Genomic DNA, 12,201 nt, shown 5'->3' with positions numbered 1-12,201 from the left:
GGTTAGTCTGATGATGTGATAAGAAAACCTCCCCAGCTCTCCATCTGGAAATTTCATTTCAACTAAAAAAGGTCACAGTCAAATAGTCACTATTAACAATTTGTTATGATGGCTGGGCGCGGTGGCTCATGTCTGTAATCCCAGCACTTTGGGAGGCCAAAATGGGTGGATCACTTGAGGTCAGGAGTTGGAGACCAGCTTGGCCAACATGGTGAAACCCCATCTCTACTAAAAATACACAAATTAGCCGGGTGTGGTGGCGCGCCTGTAGTTGCAGCTATTTGGGAGACTGAGGCAGGAAAATCACTTGAACCCGGGAGGTGGAGGTTGCAGTGAGCCAAGATCGTGCCACTGCACTCCAGCCTGGGCAACAAAGTGAGACTCTGTCTTAAAAAAAAAAAAAAAGAAAAAGAAAAAGAAAATTGTTATGAAGCCCTGTGGTACTTGTTCTGGCCATTGGATGTTGTAGAAAAGAAATTACGTAGTCTCCCAGTTGTTTAGAAATTGAATTATTTACAAAATGACCCAGAGATTTCATAAGATTGCAATCAAAAGCCCAAGAGTTTGTAGCAAAATCTGAAATGTTTATTCTAAAATGGCTCTGGAAAAGGAAAGAACCTCCTGAAATAGCCAGCTTCTGAAGAGCAAGAACAAGGAGGACCGGTTTGTCCCATCAGATATAAAGACTTATTATAAAGCTACAGTAATTAAGACTGTGTATCAGTACAGGGATAATTATGGGTTCCCCCACCCCCTTTATCTTCAAAGTGGATTATCTCAGCAGGGCTTATTTCAGGATTTATCTTTTTGGAGTAGCCCTTTCACAAACCCAATAACCCAGAAATTCTAGCTCTAAATATAAGCCAAGCAACTCCTGCATGTAAACAGGAAAAGACGTTTGCAAGGATGCTCCTACCCTCACATTCACAAGAGCACTAATTATCCATGGATGGAAAACTGAACAAATCAGTTGTGGACCAGCAGATTACAATTAAGACCAACACAAGTAGATGCAGTTGCTAAAAACAAAACAGCAAGTGATGTGATTTATTACACAACTCAGTCTCCACCAAAATTGTTTCACAACATACCCATCAGTATTTTGCAAGTCTTTCCATATTAACAAACGCGACCACAAGATTCTGATACAGGAGCTATATTTACTCACACTTCACGTAAAACAAAAGGTTTTCATAAAATTCATTCAGTTTGAATAAAAAAAAAACCTTTTTTAAAGCTACATAAAAATTTTAAAGCCAAGTTATGAATCAAAGTAGGTACAACTGTACATTATACAAGATATATAATATCCTATGCTAGTTTAACAAAACCAGCATATGAAAATAAAGCACTGAGCAATATCTTTGTAATATAGCAAGAATGCTCTCGAACTAAAATGTGAAATAAAATTTGTTTTAACCTCACAAGTCAACTTGATTTTCACAGGGCATCCACAGTTTTCAAAGTATTAAAATATTCCTCAAATTTTTCTTGTATGACAAAAAAACTAAAATGACCCTCCTGTTTCTGCTCCAAACAAGCACCAAGGAAAAAAAGTGCAAAGACACAGTGGTATGTCTCTTAGTTCAATTTTTGTTTCCTGGAATTAGCAAATTAAAGGGCTAAATGACAACAACAAAAAATTCAAAGGTGTATATTCCCAGGACCTATATAAATAGTAAATAGAATTAAAATGGCTAATATCAGAAGCAATAATTCTTGAAAGAATTATGGACAAGCAGTAGATTTTGGGCAATCTTAAACATAAAACTATGGACTGGCAAAATAATTAGGAGGTTGAATGTTTTTAAATTAAAAGTTCAGGACAGCATTCCTTGAAATCACAGGAACCCATATCCACTAAGAACATGACTCAGTTTGCCAAAAATTATTTCATATATACTTTCCATTGGGATATTTTGCAATGCAGATTGCATTTATGTAATTTACATATAGACATTTTTCAATGAATTGAAGGGAAAAGATAGCAAAAGGAGAAGGAGAAGAGAAAGCCAAAAGGAGAAGTCAGCTGAAATACCAGACTTGCTCCCGCCAGCTATGCCCACAGGAAGGTGAGTGGGCCCTTTTGACCAGACAAATGAACAAAAAGACAGCATATAAATAACCAGGCTCATTAGGTCAGCGGTAGCTACAGTCTAAGTTTGTATGTTGGAAAGAATTCAGCAAATAGATATAATAGATTCAGCATGAGCAGTACCTGAAATGTACCTTAAATACTTTCCCATCTTAAAACTCATCATTATTGGTATATTTCATGCTCTAAATGATAAATTCTGCCTGTCCTACTTCCCTTTTAAGCTTTAGGGAAATAAATATTTTATTGGACGTTCATATAATGGTTTCAGAGAGAAAATGGTAGGAGTTACTACTGTAAGCAGTTACTACTGTAAGCAGATATCTGTAACTACTACCCAAAAAACATTATCGAATGTTCAATGTTCCATATTCCAGCTGGACCCAAGAATACAGTATCCTAATCAAAATGAACCAGAGTGTACTTACCAAGCATCATACTCAAAGAGAATATATCAGTTTTATTTAGACTTTTTGTATCACTGAACACTCCAAGGAATATATAGAGAATTGACTTTCAAATATTCGGATTCCTATGCAGTTTTTCCATAGGGCAAACTCTTAACATTCTCTCCATATTCTCAAAGCCTCAATGAGCTACACACCTTACCTACAGGACGAGACCTCGAGCAACATGGATTCTAAGGAAAATGTCCAATTATTGAGTAAAAAACAATTGAGGAACTGAGTAATAAGATTCCAGACAAGTAAAAAGGAAGTCAGTGTGCATCTTGGCCTGTGACCCTCTCTTGACAAAATTCACAGACCACTACCTATGATAAGGCCTCAAGCAGAAAGAGTGAGGACAGCCTATTTTAATTTGAAGGGTAGGGTAAAGGTACCAGCGCTTAGATCTGGTTTGATCGCCTCTGGCGGAAGAGATTTAAAAGTCTGGATATCCAGTAACGTCACTTAGTGTCTGACCCCATGTTCAGATCTGTAATCCTTAACAGGCTAATTCCAAACAGGCCCCTGATAAGACCTCTAATTCTATTTAAATATACAAATCTATACCATCATTCCACAGCTTACCACCTTTTTAATTAAAAAGAGGAAAATAAAACCAAACAATAAATATGAAATGAGTTCACTGTCTGGTTATAAACACATGTGGAATATTTTATATTCTCATCTTTTGTCAGCTATTATCCTGTTAATGTATAACACAATAAATAGTGGAAGAAACTTTCTTAATAAAAGCATCACTACTTAGCCTGTCATTCTCTAGTAACTTCCTCAGCTTAACAGAATCATTGTGTGGGAGGCAGTGAGGGAAGATATCCTGTGTGAACTCAGTGAAGAAAGACCTCTCAGAATGGAGTACTCTACAGAGATAATTAAAGCGTTGGGAAAATGTGCTCAGAATAAAGCCAAAGGGCTGGAATTCATCAGATTAAGAGAAAGTGGAAAGCAACTTAGTGATACACAACCTTATGTATTATGGCGATTCAATTTTATTTGCTTTTTTCCCATCTCCAAAACAAATACCAAACAAGATTTTAAGTGAGAAAAGGTAGAAAAGGTAAGATGAAGACATAGGTAAGCTAGCACACAAATGTAGGCCAGAAGGTTTATATACTTGTTGGAGGTGGGCCACAAATCGTGCACTGAGATTTCAAGAAACCAAAAGTTAAATGGTAAAACTCCTAGGTACTATTTATAATGTCCAGAAGATACAAACAAGTTCAAAAGAACTATGTCTGTTATTGAAACATAAGGTCTCTCACCCTGTCTCTGTCTCTTTCTCTTTCTCATTTTCTCATGGCATAATATCTTGGGAAGCAGACACCGTGCAATGTATTGCAGAATATCCTCATCTACTTCCCTGTAACAGCTCCCACAGCAAGATTTTTTATTATTTTATTTTTTGAGACAGGGTCACACTCTGTTGGCCAGGCTGGAATGCAGTGGTGTAATCACAGCTCATTGCAGCCCTGACCTCCTGGGTTCAAGTGATCCTCCCACCTCAGCCTACCAAGTAGCTGGGACTACAGGTGTGCACCACCATGACCAGCTAATTAAAAACAAAACAAAACAAAACAAAATAAAAAAACTGTAGAGATGAGGTCTCTTCCCTATGTTGCCCAGGCTGGTCTCCAAATCGTGGACTCAAGCAATCCCCCTGTCTCGGCCTCCCAAAGTGTTGGGATTACAGGCGTGAGCCACTGAACCTCACCTCAAAACAAGTTTTATGAGAATTTTTTTTTTTTTTGAGATGGAGTCTTGCTCTGTTGCCCAGCTGGAGTGCAGTGGCGGGATCTCAACCTCCACCTCCCGGGTCAAGCGATTCTCCTGCCTCAGCCTCCTGAGTAGCTGGGACTACAGGTACATGCCACCATGCCTGGCTAATTTTTTTATTTTTAGGGAAGATGGGGTTTCACCATGTTGGCCAGGATGGTCTTGATCTCCTGACCTCTTGATCTACCCACCTCCACCTCCCAAAAACGTGCTGGGATCACAGGCGTGAGCCACCACGCCCAGCCGGGACAATATTTTTACAGCCTCCTTCATTATAGTTTAGTGACATGAGGCCTAAAACAGTTTAATTCAAAAAGAATCCCACAAAGAACCAAAATTATTTAATAGTCTTCATCTTCAGTGAAATGAAACACCACCACCACCATATATGTATGCATATGTACATATATATGTATACTATATTTTAAGATATTAAATTAAAAGCATAAATAAACATCCCAGCACTTTGGGAGGCTGAGGTGGGTTGATCACGAGGTCAGGAGATCAAGACCATCCTGGCTAACACAGTGAAACCCCGTCTCTACTAAAAAATACAAAAAATTAGCTGGGTGTGGTGGCGGGTGCCTGTAGTCCCAGCTACTTGGGAGGTTGAGGCAGGAGAATGGCGTGAACCTGGGAGGCGGTGCTTGCAGTGAGCTGAAATCGCGCCACTGCACTCCAGACTGGGAGAGAGAGCGAGACTCTGTCTCAAAAAAAAAAGTAAGTAAACATCCAGAAAGAAACTAGCAGTATAGGAAAATAGTGGAATAAACTTTTTGAAAGTCCTATCTATCAACAGAAGGCTTAACGTAAATAACTGATATTAAAATAGGCAAAGTGCCTAAAAAAGACATTTCTCCAAAGAAGACAAAAAAAAAATGGCCAACAGGCATATGACATGGTCCTCAACATCACTAATCATTAGGGAAATACAAATCAAAATCACAATAAGGTATCATCTCACACCTACTAATATTAAGATGGCTATTGTCAAAAAGACGATAGATAGTAAGTGTGGGTGAGGATGTGGAGAAAAGGGAACCCTTATACACTGTTGGTGGGAATGTAAATTGGTAGAGCCACAAAAAGAACAATATGAAGTTGCTTCAAAAAATCAAAAATAAAACCACCATATGAGCTAGCAACCTCTCTTCTGTATATATACCTGAAGAAAATAAAACCAGAGCCTTTAAGAGGTATCTTCACTCCCATGTTAACTGAAGCATTATTCACAATAGCCAAGATATGACAACAACCTGAGTGTCCATTGATGAATAACTGGATATATATTCCATATACATTGCATATGTAGTGCATATATATTCCATATATAGTGCATATATATTATATATATTGCATATATAGTGCATATATTATATATATTGCATATAGGGCATGTATATTATATATTGCATATGTAGTGCATATATATTATATATACTGCATATATACTATATATTGCATATATAGTGTATATACATTATATATTGCATATATAGTGCATATATATATGCACAATGGAATATTATTTAGCTTTAAAAAAGAAGATCTTGCTATTTGTGATAGCATGGATGAAGGTGGGGGACATTGTGCTAAGTAAAATAATTCAGACACAGAAATACAAATGCAGTTTGGTTTCTCTTAAACATAGAATTAGAAAATAAACAAGCATCATGTTGCACAGCTTAAATACATATTATTAAAAATTAAAAATTAAAACAAAGAATTTTTTAAAAGGAATGTATAAAAGAAAAAAGATATGAGATTAAGAACATGAGTGAACATTCACTCAGAAACCAGCAGGATAGAAGAATGGTCGAATGAATTTTTTGAAAGTCCCACCTAATAGTAGAAGGATAGTTTAGCAGACTTCTGGATCTTATGCTTTGGTTTCAACAGTTACTCTCCAAAGTTCGTTTTAAATTTATTTCTATCCTAGGGAGGGACAAAGTCTTAGCATGGGAATTATTTAAAAAGTCTCCCAACGTGGCATTCAAATTAATAATTCAGCTTGAACTATAGTTCTATTCAGTTCAGTTCAGTCCAACAACCATTTATTGCAACTATTTATTGGTTGTTGCCACAGCAGATTCAGAAATAAATGACAACAGACCCTGACCTCAGGAACGTATGGTCTGGTCTAACAGAATACATGAGAGAGAGGCAGAAATGGAAAGAAAAGGAAACCCTACAATATCAAGCAAGTGCCTTTGAAGAAGGCATAAAGTGCACTGAGAATTCTAAGACAACATGTCCTTTTGTGGAGAGTGTCACTTGAGATAAATCTGCAGGAAAAATTGGAAAATGGATGGATGGAGATGCACTTAGAGAAGGAAGAGCAGGAGGAATGGCAGAAGTGGTAATGCATGGTACACACTCAGGGAACTTCAGCAGCTCATCTGGTGAGAGCTTTCAAGAACAGGCAGGGGAGAGAGGGTGGGAAAGTGCTTGAGGCCACATGGCAATGGCCTTGAAGACCATGGAGAAGAGACTGTATTAATGTGATGAGAAAGTAGCTGAAGACTTTATTTATTTGTTTGTTTACTTATTTTTATTTATTTATTTTTTTTTTGAGGCACGGTCTCCCTTTGTCGCCCGTCCAGGCTGGAGTGCAATGATGCAATCTCGGCTCGCTGCTACCTCCGCCTCCTGGGTTCAAGTGATTCTCCTGCCTCAGCCTCCCAAGTATAGCCAGGATTACAGGGGTCTACCACCACACACGGCTAATTTTTGTATTTTTAGTAGAGACAGGTTTCACCATGTTGGCCAGGCTGGTCTCGAACTCCTGACCTCAGGTGATCCGCCCACCTCGGCCTCCCAAAGTGCTGGGATTACAGGCATGAGCTGCTGTGCCCAGCCTGCAGCTGAAGACTTTAGATCCCATGATCAAGGCTGTTGATCAACTCATTCCTCTTTAAAAACATAATGTTTCTGCAATAGGAGATAGCTTTTAGGAAAAAATGACAAAACTAATTGATAAGGACACATATTTTCTACATACTCTGTGAGTATCTGATTCTTGCAGTGAAGAAACCTGTCTGGAGCAAAATTAGTATCTTTCATTATTAAGTTTTATTCAAATACATTCTCCCTGACAAGAGTTTATTTCTGAAGATCACACTGAAATGTGCAAATTCTCCTGATTATAATAATTCCAAACCTCTAGGCAGACATCCATGAACAACAACAACAAAAATTACCTTTGATATAAATGTTCTACACTACAATTATGTCTCAGTCCAAACTTACCCAACCTCAAGCTTCAAAACTTGTATCTCTTCTCTAAAGGAAAAAGAAACTCATATTTCATATTTTTAAAATTTTGCATGTAGCCTCAAGTCATTGATTGATAAAATAATTAACCTGTCTTTTGTCCAATAATATGACAGATGTCCATTTTACAATAAATATTCACTTGAATTAACCCCTCTATTATATCACTGTGCTCTAGGTTTATATGCAAACAGAAACTTTAATGATTATGTCTCAACAGCAACACTCTCATAACAAACTCTACAAATGAGTAATATTTCAAAGTAAATTGTTTAACTCCAACAAAAGCAGGAAATAACAGAAAAATATTCAACCAGAGAAGAACAACTAAAATAAGTGTAAATTATATGATAAACATAAACTACTTCCCTCTAAAACAGAAAAGGGAATAATAGAGGAAATTAGCAGTTTATCTGCCCTCTGGTGGCAATAAAATCAACTGCAGCATTTACTAAAGTAACGCATAATAAAATGTCCCTGTTATGAAATCAGATATTGTTCCTGTGCCAACATGTCTGTAATAAAAATCCTGATTGTTGCATGACAAATGTCAAGACTATTGGACTTTTCCCCCCATACTGAACTTTTATATAGACTATTTTACAAATAAAGTTGTATACTTTTTTCTGTTTCACCTTGCTTTTTTTATATATTCAGTAAGCTAACCATTTAATTACAATATTTTTTTCATAAAACTACATGTAAATGATGTCCAGGAAAGAAGCTACTTCTGTTTATAAAAGTCTTTGAAAATTTGCCAAGGAATTTAAAACCATTCTTTTTAAAATCAATCCTATCAATATATGGGTTTCTAGAGTATATTTCCCATCAGAAATATTCAACTAGCTTAAAATATCAGTACACTGATGTTGAACATTTTAAGTATTTTATATTTCCCACAGCAAGGGCTTTTAATTATATGGCCAATCTTACTTTGGGATGAATTTCATCCTCAATTTCTGAACTTCTTGGCATAGCAAATGTGTGTGTATTGTGTGTGTGTGTGTGTGTGTGTGTACATATATTCTTTTTTCAGTAACGTTACTGGAACAGGTTTATAAAAAGATAAACATTTGCTGGCATTTATTTTTTTTTCTTTACTGGAAATGCATTATTTATTCCTAGTGCCAAAGAAGTTTTTAAATAAACAACTTGGGATGCATATTGGCACACACATCCTTTTAACCTAGTTTGTGGTGGAGTTAATTGTTTTTATTAAGCATCTATTCATACCATGAATAAGTACATGAAAATTACTGTTGCAATTTTTAAATAACTGTGTCCTTTCCTGGAAGGCTAAAAGTGTTATTTTTTTCCGACCAATGAAACGTATCAGAGAAGTAAACAAAAGGTATAGTCTACTGTCATAAATCATACACAGTCAAGAACAACCTATGTCCATTAATGCAGAACAATTAAATGTGACAAAGACAAGTCAACACCCAAGAAATCTGCATTTTATTCTCAGCTTTAAAAGTGTTGTCATCCTATTGCCTCCCTGCACATACACCCCAACACACACACCCCTTCAACCATAAATAAGAGCGCAGAGTCAGTATCTGTGCTTTATCTAGAACAGTTTACACCAGGGACAGGCGAAGTGTTGTGACTGTCTTCTAAGTCGCGGCTTGGTAAATTTCACTCAAGGGTTTCCTTCAAGGTCTTCAAGATTCACCTTGCCTGGAATCCCCAGGTGTCCCCCCAGCCTTCCATCTGTGACTCTCTAGTTGACTGTTGAGGACGCATGCATACTTTCCGGGCAATCATTTAAATTACACACACACACACACACACACACACACACCAGAAAAGAATTGACAAATTGATTATCTTAAGGAGAAAGTTTTCGTTTTCTTTTCTTTTCCCTCCAAGTTTTTTCTTTTTTCTCTTTCTCTCGTTTCACCTCCTCTCGAAGTCCACCCTAGTTCACCAACTTCTGCCAAGATCTCTTTCTGCCTGTGTCTTCACTTTCTTCACCGAAAGGCAGAAATGGGGAGTAGGCACCCAGTTCGCGGTGGGCAGGGTTCCAGGAGGCAGCCTCCCGCTCGGCGATCGCCCCCGGGGCGCAGCTCCCCGCAGGACGCGCACCTGCCAGGACAGCCACTAAGAGGATGTGGAGGTTGGGGGCCCTCTCGGGGACAAAATCAGGGCACTCCGAGGAACCCTCTGCGCGTTCAGGCCTGTCTGTGAAGCTGGCAGGCGGAGGACAATGGGAGCAGGGGTAGGTCTCCAGAGGCGCGCCCGCCCCCACCTTACCCACCTGCTCCCCACCTCTGCGCCGGCCGCATCTACCCCGCCCCACTTACAGCGCCGCTTGGCCCAGTTCACTAGACGGAGCTAGTGGGGATCGCCAGGGGAAGGAAGGTGCCGCCATAGGGAATTTTCTCGCGCAGAGGGGAGACCTGCAATCCCTGGCTTTCACCACGTCCCCCACCCACCCCATACCACACACTCGCTTAGTTTAACCAGCAGCGAGGAAAGAGGAGGAGCCGGAGAGCACACAGCCTGGAGATGCCAGGTCCTAGGAGATGTATCCACGGAAGAAGCTTTGCTCTCACACTGGAGCCCTCCCTGGGCTACTTGGGGGAGACAGTACCACCCCCTGCCGCCCAGGTGAAGTAAGCCCGAAAGCCTCAAGAAAACCCCTAGTCCCCGGCGTCCTTCTCTTGATAACCCTCTTTTCCCCATTTGGGAAGCCTAAGTTTAGCCGAAAAGCAACTGCAATTAGTTTCCCAAGGGCAGATAGGTGATGTTGGGGGGAGAGGATAGGGAGCACGAGAGTGCCAGAGAGGTCTTCAGCTGCGCACAAAATCAGCAAGCTAAAGTGCATCTTACTTACCAAGGATTTGGTCTCCGGGTTTCCCATCGGCGAACTGAAACTGGTCCGTGAAGAAGTGGCAAAGTAACACAACTCCTGCAGCGGCCAGGTCGGCCCTCGGGAACCTCGCCATGCCGCCGCCGCCACCTCCCTACCCCGCCCGCCAGTCCTTCGCCGGTGCTCGGGGGCTCCCGATGCAATAGGCGCGACCGGGCCAAACGCTGCGGATCGGTCTCGGTAGGACCCGGAGGCCTTTGTAAATGTCGCTGCGATTTCACAGTAGGGAACCGAGAAGAGGAAGAAGCGAACGCGAGTAGGAGCGCAGCGCTCTTCGGACCTCTGGGGCTCTCTTTGCAACTTGCCACACTCGCAGCCCTCACCCGACACTGAACAACAACTGCGGGGAGGAGAGGCCACTTGCAGCCGAGGCTCGCAAACTGTCGGTTCCACTCGGGCAGCGCCAACCCGGTGCCCGCAGACGGTGACTTCCGAGCCCCAGCGATGCGCTCCACTGGGTTCAAAACAGATCTAATTCCACAGCCAGCGCCGCTGCCTGCCCCAGATCCACTAGGGCTGGTCGGCTCTGCAGGAACTTTCCTCTGTCTAGGGATGGCCCCGGCAGGAGGTTTAGGTTTGCGGGAAGGAGGTTGATGACGAAACCCTCCCGACAAGTTTTGCTTCTTTTCTTCGCCCGACGCAGGGCGCGCGTCCTTTCTCGCAGCCCGAGGAATGGGCAGCTCCAAAGAGCTGAGCCCTGGGAAGGTTTGGGCTGCAGCAGTCTGAGGTCCGAAGCCAGGAAAAAAATGTGTTTTAAAAAAAAAAGAGGAAGAAGAAAGGAAAAGGGTGGAGTGGGAGGGAGTCAGGCTGGAACCTATCGGGAGAGGGTTCCTCCAGGCTCAGGAGGAGGTGGCCCCAAGCCCCCGCGGAGCCCCAGGAGTTTGGTGGCGGAGGAGGCGCTGCCGTAGCCACGCTCCCCCGCGCTCCTTCTCCACACTTTGAGGAGGGAAGGCAGCTCGCAATTTGCCAGATCTGCCGCCGCACCCTCCTCCCTCCTCCCTCCGCCCTCCCCTTCGCTCCTCCAGGCTTCTCCCACCTTCCTCCCTGAAACCGGCAGCCCGCACAGACCTGTCCAATGGCTGCACTTTCCTCGGGGCTGGCTGAGGAGTCGCGGCCAACAGATTAAGCTGGGGGAGCCTAGCGAAGGGGAGGGAGAGGGCCACTCCAGCCCCGCGCGCTCCAGGCAGCCGGCTGCCCCAGAGCGCGGGGAGAGGGGACAGTCCGGGGAGCTAGCGGGGGAGCGCGGGGCGGTACCTCCGCGCCGCCGGGGCGCCATCCTCGCAGCCTGCTCGCACGCCCTGGGCAGCTCCGCCAACTGCGCCCCACACCCACCTGGCTCCCGGGCCGCCTTCGCGCCCGACTGCGGGGGGCGATCGCGCCCCGCTCCGACCCTGGCGGGGTCTCCCTGGGCACGAAAGGGTTAACCACAGCTCGCCCCTTCGCGGAGGCTGGTTCTGGTAGTGGCTGGGGAGTGGAGAAAGCAAACCGGAGCCAGTTCGGTTACCGACTCTGCGAAGCCCCCTCGGACCCCAGCCCAGCGCGGGAGGGTGGCTGAAGGTGGCGCACCGCAGCGTGGTCCCCGCCGCTGCCGCCGCGGCTTTGCAAAGTGTCAGCGGGGGCGAAAGCGAGAGTTTAAAGGAACAGGAGGCCCACTGAATTTCCTACCGGAGCTTTCAGGGGCTCTGGCTCCCCAGTTTGTTTTTGTTTTTTCAGCTCGGGGA

General features: G+C 42.7%; 1 protein-coding gene across 1 annotated transcript in view; it reads right to left on the bottom strand.

Moving 5' to 3' along the window:
- The window catches only part of PLXDC2 (plexin domain containing 2), a 470,362-nt gene extending 458,592 nt beyond the window's left edge, over positions 1 to 11,770 (bottom strand). Inside the window, exon 1 of the mRNA XM_003806690.6 lies at positions 10,445 to 11,770. Coding sequence (XP_003806738.2) covers positions 10,445 to 10,556 — 112 coding nt within the window. The 5' untranslated portion in view covers positions 10,557 to 11,770. The remainder of the gene's footprint in view (positions 1 to 10,444) is intronic.
- Positions 11,771 to 12,201: the final 431 nt, after the last annotated feature.

The sequence above is a fragment of the Pan paniscus genome, chromosome 8 (assembly GCF_029289425.2).
Source record: "Pan paniscus chromosome 8, NHGRI_mPanPan1-v2.0_pri, whole genome shotgun sequence".
Classification (NCBI taxonomy): domain Eukaryota; kingdom Metazoa; phylum Chordata; class Mammalia; order Primates; family Hominidae; genus Pan; species Pan paniscus.
The sequence above is the reverse complement of the archived record's forward strand: the minus strand, read 5'-3'. Positions and strand labels throughout refer to the sequence as shown.